The sequence below is a fragment of the Saccoglossus kowalevskii genome, chromosome 13 (assembly GCF_978046115.1).
Source record: "Saccoglossus kowalevskii chromosome 13, keSacKowa6.1, whole genome shotgun sequence".
Taxonomy (NCBI): Eukaryota; Metazoa; Hemichordata; class Enteropneusta; family Harrimaniidae; genus Saccoglossus; species Saccoglossus kowalevskii.
Window position 1 is genome coordinate 29,665,042 of NC_140653.1, and position 23,523 is coordinate 29,688,564.

General features: G+C 37.7%; 4 protein-coding genes and 1 pseudogene across 5 annotated transcripts; 3 read left to right on the top strand and 2 right to left on the bottom strand.

The window, feature by feature from the left end:
- Positions 1-524: 524 nt before the first annotated feature.
- Positions 525-6,174, bottom strand: LOC100367956 (steroid 17-alpha-hydroxylase/17,20 lyase-like). The gene is made up of 10 exons (XM_002730782.3): positions 6,095-6,174; positions 4,593-4,784; positions 3,696-3,869; positions 3,190-3,283; positions 2,520-2,681; positions 2,148-2,356; positions 1,838-1,963; positions 1,477-1,716; positions 1,264-1,362; positions 525-1,031 (listed from the first exon to the last, which is right to left on the bottom strand). The coding sequence occupies exons 2-10, from the start codon at positions 4,744-4,746 to the stop codon at positions 781-783; spliced, it is 1,509 nt and encodes a 502-aa protein (XP_002730828.1). The 5' UTR covers positions 4,747-4,784; positions 6,095-6,174; the 3' UTR covers positions 525-780.
- Positions 6,175-7,178: 1,004 nt separating this feature from the next.
- Positions 7,179-14,965, bottom strand: LOC100371194 (steroid 17-alpha-hydroxylase/17,20 lyase-like). 2 transcript variants are annotated; one of them, XM_085507181.1, is made up of 11 exons: positions 14,877-14,965; positions 13,744-14,031; positions 13,351-13,542; positions 12,829-13,002; positions 12,295-12,388; positions 11,494-11,655; positions 10,926-11,134; positions 10,503-10,628; positions 10,150-10,389; positions 9,944-10,042; positions 7,179-9,705 (listed from the first exon to the last, which is right to left on the bottom strand). In XM_085507181.1, exons 3-11 carry the CDS (start codon positions 13,424-13,426, stop codon positions 9,455-9,457), a joined length of 1,431 nt encoding a protein of 476 aa, XP_085363307.1. In that variant the 5' UTR covers positions 13,427-13,542; positions 13,744-14,031; positions 14,877-14,965; the 3' UTR covers positions 7,179-9,454. The 2 variants fall into 2 exon arrangements, with proteins under 2 accessions (XP_085363307.1, XP_002730850.1); XM_002730804.4 differs by lacking the exon at positions 13,744-14,031 and having other exon boundaries at positions 14,877-14,962.
- A 4,159-nt stretch (positions 14,966-19,124) lies between these two features.
- LOC102801454 (uncharacterized) lies at positions 19,125-20,579 on the top strand. The gene has a single exon (XM_006822033.1). The coding sequence runs from the start codon at positions 19,125-19,127 to the stop codon at positions 20,577-20,579; it is 1,455 nt and encodes a 484-aa protein (XP_006822096.1).
- Positions 20,580-20,622: 43 nt separating this feature from the next.
- Positions 20,623-21,405, top strand: LOC146735224 (uncharacterized). The gene has a single exon (XM_085507396.1). The coding sequence runs from the start codon at positions 20,623-20,625 to the stop codon at positions 21,403-21,405; it is 783 nt and encodes a 260-aa protein (XP_085363522.1).
- Positions 21,406-22,355: 950 nt separating this feature from the next.
- On the top strand, positions 22,356-22,842 carry LOC144360250 (uncharacterized; annotated as a pseudogene).
- The last annotated feature ends 681 nt before the right edge of the window (positions 22,843-23,523 follow it).

The following is a 23,523-nucleotide window of genomic DNA, read 5'->3' on the forward strand; positions in this document are numbered from 1 at the left end:
GAAAATGTATCAAATTTATTGCGACCATATAAAACATGCGATATTATAAATATGTGTGAATTGTGAGAATTATGTGCGACGACCAGCGTTTCTACACTGTCTCATAGCCAGGAAATTATTTATACGACCGGGTCAGTATGGCAGAAGTCACAGGCATATGGAAACCAATCGCGCGTACTAGATTTAGTTCAGCAGATCTGCGGTCATTGCCTCGATCAACGTGCTTATATAGGCGAAGCCGATATTTTTATTTCCTGCCCATGTTTCTATGCTATACTGTATACCGTGTTCTCTCTAGAAAATGTTACGTCGACGTAAGTTCGACACGGTAGTTAAAAGGACGAGATTCAGTTTTACACCAGCAATGCTAAAAGAGACGTTGACATGACGACCACTAGATATACACACAATAGCACCGACTCGTAGATAGGCAATGTTTAAACTAACCATGGTTACTAACCGTGGGCTGACCATACACTTCTGTCTTCTTCTGGGTATTTTTTTTAACATTCGATCAGTAATAGTTCTTTATTCACCTTTTAGATTTTATTATCTTTACTTATATTGCCTGTAAATGCACACAAATTCTAAATGCCATAACAGCAAATTGGTTTCATATTATCATAACAGTCAACAGCTTTTATATGTTCATTGTATATATTACACCATCTTTCCATTCACCGATATGTACATATATTTTCATAAATCGAGAAGTTATTAATCTATAAACACGTGTATTATTTTGATAATAATAAAACTGAACCAAAGTAAACGCTGCGACTATATTCTCTTTTTAACTACTACTTCATATTCAGGCGCTCTAAGAACGAGCGTCGCAGCATTTCCGTCGAGACTGGGCAGTTCTTTACCGGGTACTGGTGAAAACGCGAAACTTTGATACAAAGAAGTGAACATCAGAAATATCTCTGGCTTCGCTAGGGACTCCCCAAGACAGACACGACGACCCGCTGAGAATGGAATGAAGTTGTCTTGTTTTGCTTTGAGTGAGCCGTCTTTATCAATGAATCTCTCTGAAATGTACAGATAAATATCGTTAAGTAATTCATATGATATAAATAATAATGGTAATGGATCTACATTTTATTTGTTTTTTATGTGGTAAACATCGCCATATATACTAGATAGAATAGATATTGTAAAATTAATATTTAATAAAAATATGAAATGTAACAGTCAGTGTGAATGAAAATATAAACTTTGCATATGAAGCAACCCCATATTTATCTTATACAGTGCACATACCTGGTCTAAACACTTGCGGGTTATCCCAGTGTTTTTCATCCATCTGCGCAGCCCATAGATTAACCATTACCCATGTATCTTTAGGTATCACATATCCACCTAAAGTCAACAAACAACAACGCAGTTAAATTGCAGTTAAATATTGATTGCTGTGCAAGTCCAAAATTTGTCAATTTAATAGTGATAATTAATTATTATAATAGAATATATTACCAATACTTGAGTCCACCAATGCTTTGTGTGGAACAGACATCGGTACAACAGTACGTATTCTCATCAGTTCGTGGATAACTGCATCGCAGTATGGTAGATTGGGTCGGTCTGATATTAAGGGCAGCCTGTCTCTTCCAATTACGTCATGGATTTCCCTAGCAACCTTAGCCTGTACATCCGGGTATCGAGTGAGGAAGATGATTGACCAATCCATTGTATGTGTAGTCGTATCAATACCAGCTGTGGATAATATGTATATAAAGTATTAGTACATTGTATATAGATCAAATGATAATAATGTGATAAAATAGATCATTTATGATTTTACAATTCACACAATGTGGGGCATTTATTGACCAACCTCCAAACATGTCAGAAACTGTTTGCACCAAATGTGTATCTGTAAGGCTACTAATGTTGTCGGCATTTTCTTCCTTGGCTTGGCGTTGAGCATCGAGTAAATAGTCAATGAGGTCATTCAAATTATCTAGAAATACATAAAACGTTAAGTGCAATAAAATATGCATTCATATATATACATGTTGTGAACAATTATTTAAGTAATACAATCTATAAAATGCTTCTCAGAATGTTCCATTGATTCTTTCAAATAGTTATTTCAATACACACACAAAATCATGTTTAAAAAAGTACAAGTTAATTGCAAATACCTTGATCAAATTTCTGCTTATGTTCGTAAAACTTCTTGTAAATCATACCAAGATATTTGTTATTGACTTTGTCCATTTCCCGGGCAGCCGAAGTTGGAAAAATTGCTGTCCATGGAATCACGTCGGCTACTAAGCCATTGCCAGCTATTTTGGCAAAATCGTCTATAATGTCCATGAAGGCTTTAAGCTCTGGGTCATCGAGTGTATACCTAGACATTAATAAAACGACTACTGATAAAATGCTTTAGATATAATTATTTGTATTTCTTCACAGACATTATAACTTGTCATGATAATTGGAGCACACTTTCTGTCTGTATAAGATTCATACATAGCAAAAATGATACAATTGAAACATTCGATTACACTTACTTTTGACCAAAGCAGAATTGAGCAACGATGTTGTTAACAGTTAAAAATAAAAGAGGTCTTGGGGCAATAACTTTTCCTTCATTGTCTTCCAGTATCTGTGTCAGTAAAGGAATTGCGTCTTTACGCATCATGTTTTCTAGTTTATCACCACTGGCATAATTTCTGAAAATAGAATTTCATCACAATTATATCACGACTGAAATATCCTTCTACTATTCATAGTAGTTTTTTTGCAAAATGTAGAAAACCTATTTAAAATAATGCATTGATGCTGCATAGACATTTTTAGTGGCAGAGACGTTTCCTGTATTATATTTTGAAGTTGCAATAAGTGTCTTCATTACTGGCAATGCAAACGCACATTCGTATTTGAACAAACCTAATTTAATGTACAGTTTTCATATGAATCTACATTTAATATAAAACATGACTATACAAATCTACAACATGCCTATATTATTTTCCCAAAAGATGATCTACTCCTGACGTATGCAGTTGCCTTTCATGGATTAGATCTACTGCACGGACAAGCTTCTCATTCTACGTTTTTTTTTGGGGGGGGTGTACGCTGTGATACGTCGTTCTACGATACCAGATAAATCACCAAGTATTTCAAGGCATTACATCTATGTCATACACCAACGTTATATACACCTGACAAAGGGTTTACCTTATTGCTTGGTGTGCGATCTTTCTATGCAACTTCCAAGAAGGACTATAATCACTCAAGATGATGTCTTTGAATCCCTCAGATCCCATGTTTCCTGTATTGTATTTAGCAGTGCGTTACCATACTCAAATCGCTTTCAAACAGTCAGAGCAATCACAGTTCATCAATTATGAATAATTGCATGAAGACATAAATTATATACATCGTTTTATCCGCCTGTTTTCGTATATCTAGCCTTATACATTATCTCAGGAAGTCATTATCAGTGAATTATTAACATATGCTCCTCGCAAAAGGATCGGAATTTATGAAGATCACTAAACTCGTTTAATAAATACGATATCACACACACGGTCATCATTTGAGATCCTCTATTGATCGAACTGAATCACAAAATATTGATTTATTGAATTGACATGGAGTGAGTAGTAAATGTTTGTGGAACAGCAAAATGTCAAAACGATTGTGATATGTTCTGCCAATTTACATTATTCTTTGATCCTTACCTGTAAAAGTTTGTGGTCTCCCGGCGAAATCAGTTGACTTTTTCACCAATGTTTCTTTGATCAGTTCATAGTTATTCACTATTACCACGTGGTGACTGCCTATCTTAATGGTAAATATATCTCCGTACTCCTTAGCCAATTGCAAAAAGTCCAGGTATAGGTTCTCAGTCAAAGCTGTAAAGTGTGGTACTTTGGATGAATTGTGTGTATTTAAAAAGGCAAATTCACCAGTATTTGTTACCATTCATATATGGATGCATGATGAATAAATCAGGGACGTCATCGAGAGAGTCCAATGTATATATGTACGAAGCTACACAAGCAATAAGCAGTGAAATGTTTATTCCATCGGGCGCTATTTATACTCAGCTGTACACAAAACATAGGTAATAACGTCCAATCTAATTTCGTAAAATCCATTGATTATATACTTGTGATTTGTGCATAAAAGAATATGAATTGGTTTTAAATTGGTAGATATGAAAATGATGGGAAAAATGTAGGACAGTTGACCAACTATGTGTTTAACATTATTCAATGTAAATTTATATTGATGGAGTACATTATTTATTTATTTATTTATTTATTTATTTATTTATTTATTTATTTATTTATTTATTTATTTATTTATTTATTTATTTATTTATTTATTTATTTATTTATTTATTTATTTATTATTTATTTATTGCATTAAGTGATCCTTAAATAATCTGACCCTTCATGCCTATTTACAACAAGTCCATTTGCCAACATAAATCAGGTACAATATTTATCTGCTCAAAAGACGACAAGGAACACTACTAATGCTACAAGTTGCAAAAACGTTGTGGCATATGCATCTACACAGAAACTAATATCAACTTTTATTAACGTAATTATTGAAACCATGATACTTACATAGCATACTACCAATAATTGGAAAACCACGTGGTCCAGGGGGCATACCAGATGGTCGATGGATGCTCCATATCATTAGAGCAACCAATAGGATTACGACAACCGCTATCAATTTATAAGTCAGACTAACAGATAATATGCTTTCCAGCAACATGATTACAGTGTGGATTGTCAATATACTTTAATGCGAGTCTGTAGAGAAAACAAAATCAAATCGTCAGCACAACTACACATGGTGATTAAATATGGACCATTTGCTTTGCGGAGTGATTCATTCATTTCATCATTGTTGGGTATTATAGTGTATCTTGTTGCGAGTTAGCCAGAGTTATTGTTATTCACAGTTTGGCGAACATGTTGAAACTTATTACTTATACAATAGTTGAGGGTTGGTAAAACACTGACATTATTGAGGGTGTGCGTACATTATAGAGCAATAACAACATTGTAAATAGTCGACGTATATTGTTGGGGTGTCATAGAATTGTAACTATTAAATCGTCAGTTGCGATAATAATTATCGTAGTTTCGAAAAAAAATTATTAATGGTACTACAAAAAATGGATCTTGGGATAGAATAACATATGTTTATCTAGTAAAACATAATTGGAGTTTCTCTAAATAAATTCCCGTTCACTTGGCAAGACGTACGACACAGTGAAGCATTATCCCTTTGCATGACGCACAACACAGGGGAGGGGAAGTTTGCGTGAACTGGACACTTTCCTATAATTACATCATAAGGAGCAAACAATAGAACAAATACGGTCAAAATATGGAGTCAAAAACTGTGCATGGTTGCAAATTATGATTTACCCTATACAGACTGGATTCATATCATGATTTCACTGATTGTTATAACAATGTTCTGCCCTAATGTGGTGCGATTTACTTCTGTATAATCACTAGAAGCCGAGATATACCGGAAACTGGTCGATGTACAATAAAAGCACAATTCACTTAAGGGACCGAACAATCACAAGTCAATTAAATACATGTGTCCGGGAACCAAATTTAAACACGACCGCCTATGGTCATTGATTAACACCTTTGATTATCCATACACGGATTGATTCTTTCAATAGTAATCTAGACATCTACGCCTACGTGAACCCATGAACCTACCGATTTTAACCCGACCCTATTTACAAGTACATTGTCACCGCTTGTAGGCCACGTCTGTACGGAAGAGGTGGCGTCGACCCAAAGCACATTCGCTGCTGTTCATACAATAATACAACACACACAAATCATTAGATGTATATAGTCTAGCAGGGTACAGTGCGATAACCACGCTCAGCACAGTATTACGCGTTTTATGTGAATCTAACCATACACCTTGTTTCACAACTCGTGAGTACACTCACAACCAACTACGTGTCCCACTGTGCTATAAACTGAATGTTAGCACAATTCAAGTGTGTTTGACATAACATATCATGAATTATCGTATTTACAACATACCACCATTTATAGAGCATATCATAACGCATAACTCGTACCTGTAAGGCTGTTGGTGTAGTAATGACCGCAAGTGACTGATTCGTAATGAGATCAGGGCTTTTATAGCACCAGACAAATCATACAACGATGAGTCATCCAAGTGGGGTCATGCCCGGCCACATGGGCACTTTGTACGTGTTTTGTTACGTGCTATTGTTGACTTTCATTGTACGTTTACATAGCAAACTTTTGCACTACCACCTCATTTGAGGCTTGTCTGCACGATTTAACGTAGTACTAGTATATGAAAATGTTAGTGACGTATTCTCACGTGGTCATGATGTACGCCGTTCATCTTGATTGGGTATTTTTATTGCGGCTGTATACTCGTATAAACAGAAGTAAGCGGAGTGTAAATTCGATTCAATTAATTAGTTTTTCAATGTAATGTGTAAAGTTGCCATTTTTTGCCACAGATTCTAAAAGTGAAAGTGTATTAAATTTATTGCGACCATATAAAACATGCGATATTATAAATATGTGTGAATTAAGAGAATTACGTGCGACGACCAACGGAGCTACACTGTCCCATATATACACAAATAAAATACACTGTCCCATACCCATGAAATAAATTATACGACCGGGTCAGTAAGGCAGAAGTCACAGGCATATGTAAAACCAATCTATATAAATCGTAAAATTCATAATCTATGTTTCTATGCTATACTGTATACCGTGTTCTCTCTAGAAAATGTTACGTCGACGTAAGTTCGGCACGGTAGTTAAAAGGACGAGATTCAGTTTTACACCAGCAATGCTAAAAGAGACGTTGACATGACGACCACTAGATGGCACCGACTTGTAGATAGGCAATGTTTAAACTAACCATAGTTACTAACCCTGGGCTGACCATACACTTCTGTCCTCGTTTATGTACTTTTTTAAAAATTCTAAAATGTCATAATAATATACATACATATAAACGTGTTGGAATGGAGAGCTAATCTCTAAAATTCAGTGTGGGACACAAATACGCTTACAACAGCTCTTGCAATTTGGTCGTCGACGTTGTCTCAGCCATATTCACGACGGTGTAACGTATTTTCTCTTACGTCATCAAAGAAAACATGATTCAAGCACTCTAACTCATGTAAACAATATATTCACAACAAAGCCAGTATGAAACATAATAGATGACAGTTAAATAAAAAATACAAATAAGATTAAAATTACAGTTAAATACATTTAAAGAACATTCATAACAAACATTGCAATGTAATGAAAAAACTAAAATAAAAAAACACATGGTACGCCTTGTAATGAAATCCTACTTACGATTCTCTAGCAGTTTCATTAATTAAGGTCAACACTAATGTCTGTACCAAATATGTAACTTTTTTACAATCGGCGCTTACCACGTATGGACAAACATTGATCTCGTAACAGCTGTTTTACAATAACAATAACAATAACAATAACAACAACAACAACAACAACAACAACAGCAACAGCTTTGTATGCACACGTGATCAGGGCGCCGAAAATATGCAAACTTTATCAGGCCATATATCAAGGTTCGTCCAAATACTGTGACAGAAAAGGGCTTTATCTGGCTAGTCCATTGATTTGCATTATCTGGTCGGGTTACTAAATCATAAGTCACGGCACTAAATAAGGCTTGTCGCTTCAGATTGTAAAATGTCATTCTCCTACGTCAACGCCATTGAACTAAGACACGGAGGTAAAGGTAACGAGACGACGTTTCTACACGAGTATCTCGAATCTATGGCCGCTGGGAGCGTGAGATAACCAGTGTCATTCTACGCTCCCGACTCGTTGCATAAATTCTCCAACTCATCCAACCAGAAATAATATTCATGAAATAATAATACTTTTATTACGATTTTTGTATGACCAAGAAAAACAAAACAAAAACGTGTCTTATAATTATAACAATATTATTAATCAAAAATACCATCCAAATGTGGAAGATCTAGAAAAGCTAATCGTTTAAAATGAGTGTAATATGTATAAATAGCTGATAAATTCTTGTAATATTACATTTAAAAGATAGCAAGTAATACGATTTTGGGGTTTAATTTTCAAAATGTTACGAATACCATATTCACATCCCTGGTGTGCACCAACAAATTTAGTATTATATAGAAAATATATGAATGTATTAAAAATTTATTTATTATTTCCTCACTATTACCTTCATACGCACAAATGACCGGCATTCCTGTAAGACCGGGGAAACCTTTTACCATGCACTAGTGAAAACGTACCACTGAGGAGGGGGTGATATATATTTAAATCAGAAAATCAGAGACACAACACATTACTAGAACTAGTGAAATAATACATTTATATATGTACGTTCTACTACTGTAAAAATGCTGCAAATAAATTAACAATTATTATTTAAATTTTGAAGTAATTATCTTGAACTTGTTTTCTTATTTGATTAATCAATTCCATGCAATTTTAACATATTTCGGCACTTATGACGTAATTTTCGACATCTCTCCAAGTTTGTTTCAATTAAGCCAGTAATATAATTTTACAGTGTAAATGTGCAATACCCACAAAGAAATACAATACTGATTATATACAGTTGTAGAAAGGTTCGTTTGAAATCGCGTTAATCCTTATCTAATTTCAGATGAATTTGGATTTGTTAAAAGGAATTTACTGTATTATTGGTATGTTTTCTGTGAAGGTATCCCAAATGAATTCTCAAACAGATGGCACAGAATATTTACGAACACCCTATTACACTGAACCGTCGATTGACAATCTAAATAAGTTAGATCTGTAATATATCTTTATTTGTTCCTCATCATAAGGTAGCAATTAAATGTACCGTAACTATGTTGCAAGAATCAACTACCCTCTGTCAATCTCCTTTAAAGTACAGTACAGAAGTACGGTGTTACGATACTGTAGGCTGTATTCGCGCCCGTCATTTCGAAACCTGTGTCTTACATAACTTTGTTTTGCGATTTATTTCGTACACTGGCGAAGTTTGCCATATGCAATAGATTTTATGGTCAAATATTTGTTTTCTATTTTAAAGAATATTTTAAGTATGTCTTCGAAAGCATTATTTATTATGTAAACGTTTAACAAATATATATTTTTGTTGTGGTATTGAACTATCATAACACATACCACACCACTGCATTATTTATCAAGTTTTCCTGTATGAGAAGCAAAACGTCACTTATATTTCCTGTAAATGCACATCTATTCTAACTATCATACCAGCAAATTGGTTTCACATCATCACAACAGTTAGCTACTTATTATATATTCATTACTAGCTATTACAACATCTTATCGTTCACGTTATTAATCGATAAATACATTCTGATGATGATAATAATAAAGTTGAACTAAAGTAAATGCTAAAACTATATTCTTTTTTTAACTACTACTTCATATTCAGGCGCTCTAAGAACAAGCGAAGCAACATTTCCTTTGAGACTTGGTAAGGCTTTACCAGGCACTTGTGAAAACGCGAAACTTTGATACAAAGAAGTGAACATCAGAAATATCTCTGGCTTAGCTAGGGACTCCCCAAGACAGACACGACGACCCGCTGAGAATGGAATGAAGTTGTCCTGTTTTGCTTTGAGTGAGCCGTCTTTATCTATGAATCTCTCTGAAATATACAGATAGATATTGTTATATAATTTATGTGATACAATAAATTTACTTTTCATTAATATTTAGTTTTTCATGGATTTTGTAAAATTAATATTTAAGTTTAAAATATAACAGTCATGTTTGTTATGATTATAAAGAAAATAAACACTTTGCATGTAAGAAATATCTGATCAAATACCTTCATACAATGGTAAGCAACAACCCCTCACCATTTCATTACTCGGTAAACATACCTGGTCTAAACTCTTGCGGGTTATCCCAGTGTTTTTCATCCATCTGTACAGCCCATAAATTAACCATTACCCATGTATTCTTTGGGATCAGATATCCACCTAACAATAAACAGAATTTGATTATATTGTTCCAAAATTGTCAGTTTTAGTTTTATATATTATTGTTATTGCAATAGAATATAATATAATAGAATATAATATATTACCAATACTTGAGTCCACCAATGCTTTGTGTGGAACAGACATCGGTACAACAGTACGTATTCTCATCAGTTCGTGGATAACCGCATCACAGTATGGTAGATTGGGTCGGTCTGATATTAAGGGCAGCCTGTCTCTTCCAATTACTTCATGGATTTCCCTAGCAACTTTAGCCTGTACATCCGGGTATCGGGTGAGGAAGATGATTGACCAATCCATTGTATGGGTGGTCGTATCAATACCAGCTGTAGTAAAATATAGATGTTACAATATTAAGTAAATAACTTAATAATAATAATGAAAAATATACCATTTATGCATTTACAATTCGGAAAATGTGTGGCATTTATCGACCAACCTCCAAAAATGTCAGAAACTGTTTGCACCAAATGTGTATCTGTCAGACTATTAATGTTGTCAGCATTTTCTTCCTTGGCTTGGCGTTGAGCATCGAGTAAATAGTCAATGAGGTCATTCAAATTATCTAGAAATACATGAAAAGTTAAGTGCAATACAATCTGCATGCATATATATATAGTGAACACATGTTTATTTAAGTAATACAATCCATCAAATTCGTCTCGACCAATTAGATTGTCGCATTCCTGTTTTTATATATTTTCGAATACCATTCCTGATTACGAGTACATACAATGCTCCAAAATTATCCATAGAAAATAATAATCCTTTCAAATAATAATTTATCTAACGGAATTTTTTCTCGATTTAATACAAACAAGAGCATTTAACCTATGCAATTATACAAGAACATTGCAAATACCTTCATCAAATCTCTGCCTATGCTCGTAAAACTTCTTGTAAATCATACCAAGATATTTGTTATTGACTTTGTCCATTTTCCGAGCAGCTGAAGTTGGAAATATGGCCGCCCATGGAATCACATCTGCCACTAGACCTTTTCCAATCACATTTGCAAACTCGTCTATAAGGTCCATGAAGGCTTTAAGCTCTGGATCATCAAGTGTATACCTAGAATGGACATTAATGAATCGACTACTGCTATACTGATTTACATATACAATATCTTATCAGTTTCTTCACAAACCCTAGATCAATCGGGTTAAATATGTCCCTCCAAAATGTAGAAAATAAATCACGTAAAAATGTTATTTCATTTCATGAAATTTGTCATATAATTTTATCATGTATTTCAAATTTGACGACACGTGTATGTGTCAGATGTGACACGTTATTGTATGTGTTAATTTTGAAACCTTTTGAAAATTATAACATGCCGTGATAATTCATGATAATTGGAGCACACTTTCGTCTGTATAAGATTCATACATAGCAAAGACGATAAAATTGAAACATTTAAGTACACTTACTTTTGACCAAAGCAGAATTGAGCAACGATGTTGTTAACAGTTAAAAATAAAAGAGGTCTTGGGGCAATAACTTTTCCTTCATTGTCTTCCAGTATCTGTGTCAGTAAAGGAATTGCGTCTTTGCGCATCATGTCTTCTAGTTTATCGCCACTGGCATAATTTCTGAAAATAAAATGTCATGAGAGTTATATCACGACTGTTTGGGAACTTCATGACGGGGAAACAAACAGTGCTAGTTTGTTTTTCAAATTGTAGGAAACGTATTTGAAAATCAGAAAAGCAAACATGACAAACAAAGTTAATTTCAATTATGTGGTATGTCATCAATATGTAAGACGATATCAAATATTAAATAGATATAAAATGCTTTTATTTTGATTTTACTTCATTTATAAACCATTATGTAGAGTTGTGTGGCTGTGGCATGAGCAGCTGTCCCAGGGACTTTATATAAACCAGAATCGTCTCTGTAATTTATATGCATATGCAAGCTCAACTGAGATTGCCATAGACAATCAACAATCATTATAAGACTGATCAGCACTATTATACAGTCGTCGTCAAACAAGTCTATATTAACCTAAAACCTATCTACATATATCTACAATGCCTCATTATTATGTTCACCAATTTAAGTAGATATATGTTGAATGTATAGAGTGACCTTCGATAAATTTACCAAACAAGCGTTGTGGACCTACACGTTTTGTAAAGGTCTAGGGAGCTCGTTCGGGAAGTCGTACCAGTATACCAGACAAATAAATCTTGTAATTCAAATCATAGCAAGAGAATTGTGGATACCTTATTGCTTGGTGTGCGATCTTTCTATGCAGTTTCCATGAAGGACTATAATCACTGAAGGCTATGTCTTTAAATCCCTCAGATCCCACATTTCCTGTATTGTATTAATCAGTGTGTGAATAGCAGATGACTCAAAGCTCTTTCAACCAATTTGAATACTCACAATCAATCGGTTATGAATATATTTATGAAAACATAATTGCAGACGTTTACCAGCACTTACATTCATATTTTTACTTGATTTTTCGTATTAGAAATGTGTTCAAAATGCGTAAAACCCCCTTTAATCTGCAGGGAAATCTTATATAACAGAATGCTGAATTTGTAAGAAAAACCAAAAATGTTATTTAAACATCAGGAATGCACACAAATGGATGGCCTTGATAATGAAAGTTATGTTCGATATAAATGTAATACAAGTTTGAATCGATCCGAATCATCATATATATAAAATTGCATTGGGACGAGCAAACATTCAGTAAATGTTTGTCGTCAATACATCAATCTCTATTAGATTTGATTCTTACAACCTACCCGTAAACGTCTGCGGTCTCCCGGCGAAATCAGTCGACTTTTTTACCAATGTTTCTTTGATCAGTTCATAGCTATTCACGATTACCACTTGGTGACTGCCTATCTTGATGGTGAATATGTCTCCGTACTCCTTAGCCATTTGCAAAAAGTCCAGGTGTAAATTGTCAGTCAAAGCTGTAAAGTATAGATGAATAGAGTGCTGCAGTTTTTTTCCCGAAACAATTTAAAGGGGAAATGTGGGCAAACTAATTCAATATAGGCACAATCACCAATATTTTGATTGAATTAAAGTTTCTGCTAAACATTTGGCCAACAAATTGTTCAGCTTGACGTGTGCATTTTCAATCAACGATTATTAAAACTATACTATAAATGGTATAATAAATTACTTTTACTGAAAGTCATTAGAGTTCTAAATTAAATCCGACACAGTTTTGTTTTAATTAGTATTCATGCGCTACACTACTTATTATAATTAATCTGGCACTTCATGTATATTGAAACAAGTGTCATGATACTTACATAGCATACTGCCGATAATTGGAAAACCACGTGGTCCAGGGGGCATACCAGATGGTCGATGGATGCTCCATATCATTAGAGCAACCAATAGGATTACGACAACCGCTATCAATTTATACGTCAGACTAACAGATTATATGCTTTCCAGCAACATGATTACAGTGTGGATTGTCAATATACTTTAATGCGAGTCTGTAGAGAAAACAAAATCAAATCGTCAGCACAACTACACATGGTGATTAAATATGGACTATTTACCTTGTAGAAAAATTCACTCATTTCATTGTTGAATAGACTAGCTCTCAGTCGAGTATATTGATGCACGGTTAGTAACCATGATTGCTGTGAACACAAGCGTTGTGTTCAGGGATCGGGGAACTTCCTCTCGCTTACCTGATGTCACTTACACGTAGAGATACCAGATTCGACCCAAATGAATACACATAAGTTCATTACAGATAGTCCAGCTTTATTCACACAAGCAGTCAGCTGAGGTAACCACTTGCTGTACCGCTCTCTCGTTCTCCCCCTCACTAAGGTTACAAACTCTCTATATTCAAAGTCAAAACACTAAGGTGTGGCGGAGTAAATATGTGATCAGCCAATCGCTGCAGTCGTTGACACGATCACGTGATTACCAGGGATATGTCTCACGGTTAAAGTCTTGCAAAGTTTCCATTACTAAATACAATAAGTAAACAACCTATTTATCAAATTCCTGTTATATATGTAATTGTTTAAAATCTTCACCTGAAACATGCAAGTTGTTGATTCTAAACAATAGTTCAACGGCGTGTGAATATTTTGTTGCGGGTTAACCGGAACTATTAAAGGGCGCGAGATATATGGATATCATATAAACAAAGATGGCGACATTGTTTTTTGGGCAGATCAACGAGTATAAACTAAGACGTTACCGAGCTTTAATTATGTATTTTAGGTGATTGGAAGGTATTGACGAAAATCAGTAGAATTCGCGCCCAGGTCAAAGCTCGTTCTTGTGATTTCTATTAGAAGAACGCTTTGGATTGTGGGAAAATCAATGTTTTTCAAGGTCGCACATGCGCAGCGCGACGACCACTGCCCTATAGTTTGAAAGTTATTAAACTTCTTAGTTACTGAGGGTCAGAAAGAGAAAGTGGCAAAACCGATGTCAGTGTAACAGTTAAATTTGAATCAGACCCCATTGTCAATTTGTCACCGTTTGTAGGTCACGCCTGTACGGCAGATGTGTTGTCCATCCGCTGTACAGTCGTTGCTGTTTATACACAGACAGTTGTTAGATGTATATAGTCTAGCACGGTAACCACGCTCAGTACAGTATTACGTGTTTTATGTGAACCTAACCATACACCTTGTTGCACAACTCATGAGTACACTCACAACTAACTACTGTCCCACTGTAGGTACGTGCTATAAACTGAATGTTATCGCAATTCAAAGTGTGTTTGACATAACATATCATGAATTATCGTATATACAACATTCCACCACTTATAGAGCATATCATAACTCATAAAACGTACCTGTAAGGCTGTTGGTGTAGTAATAACTGCAAGTGACTGATTCGTAATGAGATCAGGGCTTTTATAGCACCACACAAATCACACAACGATGAGTCATCCAAGTGGGGTCAAACCAGGTCACATGCACACCTTGTACGTGTTTTGTGACGTGCTATTGTTGACTTTTATTGTATGTTTACATAGGGAACTTTTACACTACCACCTTATTTGAGGCTTGTCTGCACGATTTAACGTAGTACTAGTATTGGCGATCCGCTCCGCTAGGATTGCCCTTATAATCACTTTTGTTGGCGATCCGCTCCGCTAGGATTGCCCTTATAATCACTTTTGTTGGCGATCCGCTCCGCTAGGATTGCCCTTATAATCACTTTTGTCGTTTTGTGTGTCTGTGTGTGTACATTTCCAGTGTTTTCACGTATTATTTCTTCTGTGATTTTTTTGGCTTGGCCGATTTCGTTCAAACTTAGCAGGTAGGTCACACCTTCACCCTAGTTATTAGGAAAAATCTGGAAAAAATTTTTGGTCCACCGTTGCCATAGCAACAGCCCAAAAAAACTGATTTTTGGATAGCTTCGCGCCAAATGTGTCTCCTCCTACAAATTTGGGATAAAACACTTCAGACATAGCTCATTCTACTCAGCTTGAGTGTGGGCACAAAGTTACTATTTGAATTTTTGATATCTGTTTTCATTACCGAGACATTTAACCCCAAATTTGGGGTAACTTTTCACCAGCAACGGCTCCGCTGGTTTTGTTCATACTTCACAAGTAGGTCGTGCCGTCACTAATTGGAAAAAAATCCTGGCCCACCACTGCCATTGCAACATCCAAAAACCGATTTTTGAATACTTTCGCCTCAAATGTATTACCTCCTACCAGTTTTGTACACAGTCAGCTGGCATCCGTGTCGCTGGGTGTATATGATAAAGGGAAGTTGTGCAACCAAATTTGCCGAGTTCGCAGTTTTTCGCCAATAAAAAAATAACTAAGGCAACAACTCACGGTTTTTCAGCATTTTTGTAATAAAGACATTATTCTCTATCAATAATCCGCCCAAAACAGGAACATTTCTACTAATTCTTGTGTTTTTTCGACGTTTTTCGAAAAACCTGCGATTAGGCTGCGAAGAACATTCCGGAGGGGGCGAAACGGAAGAGCCAAATTTAACGCGTATTTTGACCTCTATGCGGTCATTGCCAAAGAGCCCGCATTCATCCATCGCCTGGCGATGCTCTTCCGTTTCACCGGTTGCGTTTTTTTGACTAAAATGTGGGCAGTACTGTCAGTTACGAAAATTGCTGAATAAATTAATACACATAAAATATGAATCACGGGCTAATTCAATGGTCACCGAACACTCCACTACTAAACAATCTGTGGCAAGATAGTAGCGTACTGTGCTGTACACAAGTTTATTTAGAATTTCAATTGTTATCTTTATTTCGTGATTCGTCAAAACAGAAAGGCTGCTAATAGCACCACCTACGCATGTAGAGTGCGCCATCACAGGTCATGTTCGAATCGCGCTAAAACGCTTGTTTATAATAGGCAGCCATGATGAAAAGCTACGAGCACATTTCTACGCAGCGTCTACCGAACATTTCAACCGAAATACTGCTTTAGAGACCCAACGATGTAAGTCTACAATCTTTTGAACGTTTATTTAAGACCTGTTTGTTACATTGTGTTACTGGAAATGTGTGATATTTCTAAAGTCATTCATGAAGTGAGATCGTTACCTCATGGTTACAAATAGTTTCACAGTTACTTTCACAGCGTCTGTATTGCTTTTATGTTATAGAAGCCACGTGTTTTAAATAAATCTGACCTAAACCGATGCACTGGAGGAATGATTATTTGAGCATGGTTGACACTAGTATGGGTATAATAGACGCAGTTTGACCCCAGAACAGTGAATTATCGGAATCCATACTGCAGTAAATCTATTGATTTGATGTCTTCAGTGTACAGCAGCAGTAAACACAATGGATACTGATGTTTAGCGTGACCTCTACATGATACGCTAGGCTGAACATTTGTACTGTATAAGTACACCAGTGTGAACAGAAACCATCTGTATGTAATACCATACATACATTATCAGGCAGGTTAGTGGTAAACTCAGATGTCACTTGTGTATACCGTTATTAACCCATAGAACATTGTTAATGAACTTCTATGAATAGAAATGGCAGAAAATAGTAGAATCCAACTCGATGGAATAGATATGACAGAATATGGTGACAATAAAACTCCAGTGTATTCTGAACAGTATGATGAACAACATAACAAAAATGAGCAGAAAGATGAATCTGTCAGTGAACACGGAGATGAGGTGCGCCCTCAACGCCAAAGAAAGCTGACACCGAAAGCACTAGCAAATGCCATCAGTGATGCAGAAAAAAGCATGTTAGCAATCTGGAACCGAATAAATAAGCTCATGTTGAGTATTCCAACCACACAAAGTGAGCCCACGTTAATTACGAATGAACTAGGTACCCTTACCCACCAGTATGAATGTACATACGTAGATGTGATGAATCTTTATGACCAAGACCATTCAGAAGAAACGCGCAATGACGCAGCGTATACAGAATCACGTTTCCGTAGAAATAAACAACTTGTTGAAATGGAAATAACAGACTTACTGGCAAGGCAGAGAACTCCAAGAATTAAACCTGAACCTCAACACGCACTCTCAGTATCGGGTTCAGTCATGTCAAGGGCATCGTCAAGGTTAAGCACCGCCCACGCACAAGCAATTGCCGATGCAGCGGCAGCAGCAGAAGAGGCTGAGTATGAAATAACCATAGCCAAACAGCAAGCAGAGCAAGCAGCAATGGAAGCCAGTTTCAAAGCCAATTTGAAAATACTAGAAGCAAAGAAAAAGGCAGCAGTCACACAGGCAAGTGCAGAAGCATTTCAGAAAGTAGTGGAAGAAGGTGCAACACAACAGATGTTCACATTACCTCAGGAAACGTCTAATGATCACGCCTTACGTTTTCGTACGCGTAACGAACATAACCTCAACCCACAAGCTTCACCCTATTTCCTAGAACAACCAAGACCTCCACCACCAACTACACTTACTGGGTATGATACAATTTCCCCACTCCAAACTACAAAACAGCCAGGGGATGCAAGTATGGTACAGAATAACACATCACAACAGCAATTCAGACCAGCAGGTGAAAATGCAGAATCCTCACATCTTCCCAGTGAATACATCAAAATATTGGCTCGTCAACGCCTATCAGTTCAAGAACCTGAAGTATATGGTGGTGATCCTATCATGTTTCTGCCGTGGCGCAGAACCTTTGAATCTATGGTCCAGACAGCGTGTGTGCCAACAACTGAGAAATTGTCTTTTCTCAGTAAATACACCAAAGGAGAACCTAAGATCTTAGTTGACAGATTTAGACTGCGGTTCGTAAAGAATGTCGAAACTGCCTACCAGGAGGCATGGAAAGAATTAGAAAACAGGTTTGGAAACCCAGCAGTGATCACAGCTGTTATCATAAAGAAGCTGATTTCATTTCCCCAATTCCGTCCAGATGACAACCAGAAGCTCCTAGATTTAGCTGATCTGTGTACCGACACACTGGCACACATGGAAGAACTTGCTGATCTCAGCACATTGAACACACCACATGTTCTGAATCCCATAGTTGAAAAACTACCAGCACTCATCCTGAACAAATGGAGAGAGAAGGTATCCTGTTACAAGCAAAGCAATGGGAAATTCCCACCATTCTGTTTCTTTGCAGAATTTCTCAGAAATACAGCTAGGACACAGAATGACCCAGATATACCGGGGTTTGCTAACTCAATCGCTACATCTGACAAGGCTAGATCGAACCAACAAGCCAAAAGCAGTGCTAGAGTCCGCGCTACGAAAATGCTGAACACCGAGAAGCGGTGTGATTACCATGAGACATCTAAGCATGGCCTGACAGAATGCAAGGCATTTACAAAGCTTCCAATAGCAGACAGAATAGAACTTTGTAAGAATAAAGGGCTGTGCTTCAAATGCACACGCAAACACTTGGCCAGAGACTGCGACACTGATGTGAAGTGCTCAGTCTGCAACAGTTCTAAACATGTCTCATGTCCACAACCAGACCAAAAGAACAGAAAACAGAAACACCAAAGAATGTAACAAGTCAGGAGGCCACATCAAAGTGTACTAAGCTCAACAAGTGTCCAGGTGCACGCTCATGTGGTAAGATAGTTCCTGCAAAAGTCTACATGCAACACAATCCAGTGAACATAATAGAAACGTATGTTGTCTTGGATGACCAGTCCAATGCCTGCATGGGAGACACATACCTGTTCGATGCACTAAAAATACAAGGTCCAGAACTGGAATACGAACTCACCACATGCAGCAGCCAAGGGGAAAATAGAAGAGGTAGGCGAGGAAATCACATTATCATCGAGGCTACTGATGGTAAGAAGAAATTCACCCTCCCAGTTGTACTAGAGAACAACAGTATACCCTGCGACAAGAACGAAATACCAACACCTGAAATATGCAGATCATTTACTCATCTCAGACCAATAGCAGCCAAAATCCCAGAGATACAGGATGACATTGGGATACATCTCCTGATAGGGAGAAACTGCCCAGAGCCCCTACAAATTAGAGAATCCAGGAATGGACCAGTCAGTGCACCTTGGGCTCAATGTACCGACCTAGGGTGGACAGTATCTGGCGACCTGTGCTTTGAAACAGTTAGAGGTACAGTTAGAGCATCTGTTCGTCGCACAAAAATAAGTCTCAACAACCATAACCCAGTAGGCTGGACAACTATACAGAACCCACTTAAATGTGACAATCACATTCGTATCAGTGAAAATATAGCACCTGACACAGCCAGTGGAGAAGATGTATTTCGAGAAACACCAGATGATGAGAAGAAAGCCCACTCTATAGAAGACAAGCGCTTCTTGCACATCATGCAAAATGGTACCCACATCAACAGGAAGGGAAATTTAGAACTACCCCTACCATTTAGATACAACCCAAGGCGACTACCAAACAACTACCAGACAACAATGAGTCGCTTCAAAAATCTTTTGAAGCAGCTAGAACGAAAACCAGAGATGATGGAACAATACCTACAATTCATGGAGAAGGTAATAGAACGTCAACACGCCAGTCCTGTTCCTGATTCAGAATTAGCTTCTGACAACGCTTGGTATTTACCTCACTTTGGGGTATACCACCCAAGGAAAGCACAGATCAGAGTAGTGTTTGACTCCAGTGCAAGGTGTAATGGAACCTCCCTGAACGATGCATTGCTTCAAGGGCCAGACCAGATGAACAGTCTCATTGGTGTCTTGCTGAGGTTTAGATGTCACCCTATAGCAGTTATGGGTGATATAGAACAGATGTTTCATAGTTTCCATGTGAATGAGGAACACAGGAACTATCTACGCTTCTTTTGGTTCCAAGAAAACAATCCAGAGAAACCTGTGATTCAGTACCGGATGAATGTTCATCTGTTTGGGAATGTTTCGTCACCAGCCATTGCAACATACGGTCTAAGAATGATAGCAGAAGAGAATTATACAACATATGGAGAAGATGTTCGTGAATTTGTATTCAGACTTCTATGTAGACGACGGACTTACCTCTCAGCCAGATGCAGAAGCAGCTGTCAGTCTCATCAGGAGAACACGAGAGATGTTGTCTACTAGGAATATAAACTTCCACAAAATTGTCCCTAACAACAAAGAAGTCATGAACTCTGTACCCAGTGATATACACGCCAAAGATCTGCAATGCCTGGATCTTAACCAAGACATGCTACCCACACAGAGATCCTTAGGTATCCAGTGGTCCCTACACTTGGACACTTTCACGTATAAAGTTAACTTTCAAGAGAAGCCATTTTCACGGCGGGGAGTTCTAGCTATCGTGAACTCCATTTACGATCCCTTAGGCATATTGGCTCCAGTCACAATAGAGGGTAAGCGGATTCTACGTGGTCTAATAGCAGAAACTTCTAAAGTAAAGGAAGACACGCATGTAGGATGGGATGACCCACTACCAGAAGAATACCTACCACGGTGGAAATGCTGGCGAGACAGTCTGGTCCACCTTGAGAATGTTCATATACCTCGCTGTTACACCCCTCATGCATTTGGGCCAGTAAAGAGAAGGGAATATCACATCTTTTGTGATGCCAGTGACGTAGCTATTGGAGCAGTTGCATACCTGAGACAAATAAATGATAAAGATGAGGTAAATGTAGCATTCCTCCTAGGAAAGGCAAAAGTGAACCCAACCAATGCAGTATCCATACCTCGTCTAGAACTGTGTGCAGCTGTACTAGCCACTCAGTTAGCAGGCAAGATAAAGGCAGAAATCAGAAGTCCCACAGACTGTACAGTCTACTACACGAACAGCACAATAATCCTGGGATACCTGAATAATGAAGCTAAGCGATTCCATGTATATGCAACTCGTCCTCACCAGACCAGTGGTGTCATATACCCAGAAGCCAGAACCCGGCTGACCTAGCGACACGCTCAGTCCCAGCCCATCAACTTAGTAACACCATGTGGCTCAAAGGCCCACAACTTCTCTGGCAGCCAGATCACACACCGGAAACAAACAACGGTCAACAGACTTATGACATCAGTGATGAAGATCCTGAAGTGCGCAACAAATCTTGCGTGTTTGCAACAGACATCAAAAAACGCAAACCAAGTCCAGATAACCCGTCTGGCCACCTAGGCTCTAAAAGGTTTCTAAGGTTCTCGTCATGGACCTCCCTCAGACGAGCAGTAGCAAACCTTATACTGAAGATACAGTCCTACAAGACTAATTGTAAAGAAGTTACCGATGTAAGACTTACACCCAAGATCCTGGAACGTGCAGAGAATCATATACTTCGCACAGTACAAAAGGACGCTTTTCCCAAGGAACTCAAAAAATTATCGCCAACAGACACTGGTGGTAATGAGTTGAGAAAAGATAGCCCTCTCTATCGACTGAATACATTTATGGATGAAGATCAACTACTCCGTGTTGGTGGAAGAATTCGCAGAGCAGATCTCGAACTATCCAGTTGCCATCCAATAGTATTGCCAAAGAACAATCACATCTCACAACTCATCGTAGAACATGTGCACCAAGAAACACAACACCAAGGCCGACATCTCACACTGGCTGCAGTAAGAGCCAAAGGCTACTGGATACTTGGTTTGTACAACCTAGTACGCAGCATATTACATAAATGCACAACATGTAGAATATTACGAGCAAAACCGTTGACTCAAGTAATGGCAGACCTACCTGCAGACGGAATGGCTAACACCCCACCTTTCACTAACGTCGGTATGGACGTCATTGGTCCGTGGAACATAGTATCTAGGAGGACCAGAGGCGGAGCATCAGGAGTTAAACGATGGGCAGTTATCTTTGTTTGTCTATACACAACAGCAATACACATAGAAATAATTGATTCAATGGACACTTCTGCATTCATAAACGCTCTTCGTCGTTTCATGGCCATCCGTGGTCCTGTTAAAAGACTGCGTTGTGATCAAGGCACGAATTTCATAGGTGCAAAGAATGAGCTCAATGCCGCCATCAAGGAACTTAACCAGAAGCAGATACAGAAGTTCCTTACATACCACAAATGTGAATGGATTCTGAACCCACCCCATGCTTCACATTTTGGAGGCACAGTGAGACGTATTCTAGAATCCATGCACGTACAGCTTGGAAGACCACAGTTCACACATGACACTCTCACGACCCTCATGGCGGAAGTATGTGCTGTGGTCAATGCGAAGCCTATAACCACCATACCGTCTGATGCCAATGATCCACAAGCACTTAGTCCAGATATGATCCTGACCATGAAACCACACTCGCTGCCCCCACCCCCAGGAGATTTTGTACAACAAGACCTCTACAGTAGAAAGCAGTGGCGACGTACACAATATCTAGCCGATCAGTTTTGGATTCGGTGGCGGAAAGAATTTCTGCAGATCCGTCAAACAAGGCGCAAATGGAATGAAACAACCCTAAACATCAAGGAAGGTGACATTGTTCTGCTACGTGACAAAGAACACTGTCGAAACAACTGGCCACTAGCTCGCATAATCAAGGTGTACCCCAGTGACGACAACCTAGTGAGGAAAGCTGACGTGATGGTCTGTCGTGATAACACCAGACGTGTCTACCAAAGGCCGATTAGTGAACTTGTTTTAATTCAGAGAAACAACAAGATGGACATTTAAGACTTGTTAGTAGTTAGTAAATATGTTAGTAAAATCACGCTCTACCGTGCATTTTAGACGGGGAGTGTGCTGTACACAAGTTTATTTAGAATTTCAATTGTTATCTTTATTTCGTGATTCGTCAAAACAGAAAGGCTGCTAATAGCACCACCTAAGCATGTAGAGTGCGCCATCACAGGTCATGTTCGAATCGCGCTAAAACGCTTGTTTATAATAGGCAGCCATGATGAAAAGCTACGAGCACATTTCTACGCAGCATCTACCGAACATTTCAACCGAAATACTGCTTTAGAGACCCAACGATGTAAGTCTACAATCTTTTGAACGTTTATTTAAGACCTGTTTGTTACATTGTGTTACTGGAAATGTGTGATATTTCTAAAGTCAT

Excerpts from the sequence above, each read along its gene's own strand:
- LOC100367956 (XM_002730782.3), bottom strand. The coding sequence starts at position 4,746 with ATGTTGCTGGAAAGCATATTATCTGTTAGTCTGACTTATAAATTGATA. Across the intron at positions 3,870-4,592 it reads AATTATTGGTAGTATGCTAT|CTTTGACTGAGAACCTATAC; the intron begins GTAAGTATCATG and ends CACACTTTACAG. Across the intron at positions 2,357-2,519 it reads CAATTCTGCTTTGGTCAAAA|GTATACACTCGATGACCCAG; the intron begins GTAAGTGTAATC and ends ATTAATGTCTAG.
- LOC146735224 (XM_085507396.1), top strand. The coding sequence starts at position 20,623 with ATGAACTCTGTACCCAGTGATATACACGCCAAAGATCTGCAATGCCTG.
- LOC102801454 (XM_006822033.1), top strand. The coding sequence starts at position 19,125 with ATGCAACACAATCCAGTGAACATAATAGAAACGTATGTTGTCTTGGAT.
- LOC100371194 (XM_085507181.1), bottom strand. The coding sequence starts at position 13,426 with ATGATATGGAGCATCCATCGACCATCTGGTATGCCCCCTGGACCACGT. Across the intron at positions 10,629-10,925 it reads TAGGCAGAGATTTGATGAAG|ATAATTTGAATGACCTCATT; the intron begins GTATTTGCAATG and ends ATGTATTTCTAG. Across the intron at positions 10,390-10,502 it reads AGTTTCTGACATTTTTGGAG|CTGGTATTGATACGACCACC; the intron begins GTTGGTCGATAA and ends ATTTTACTACAG.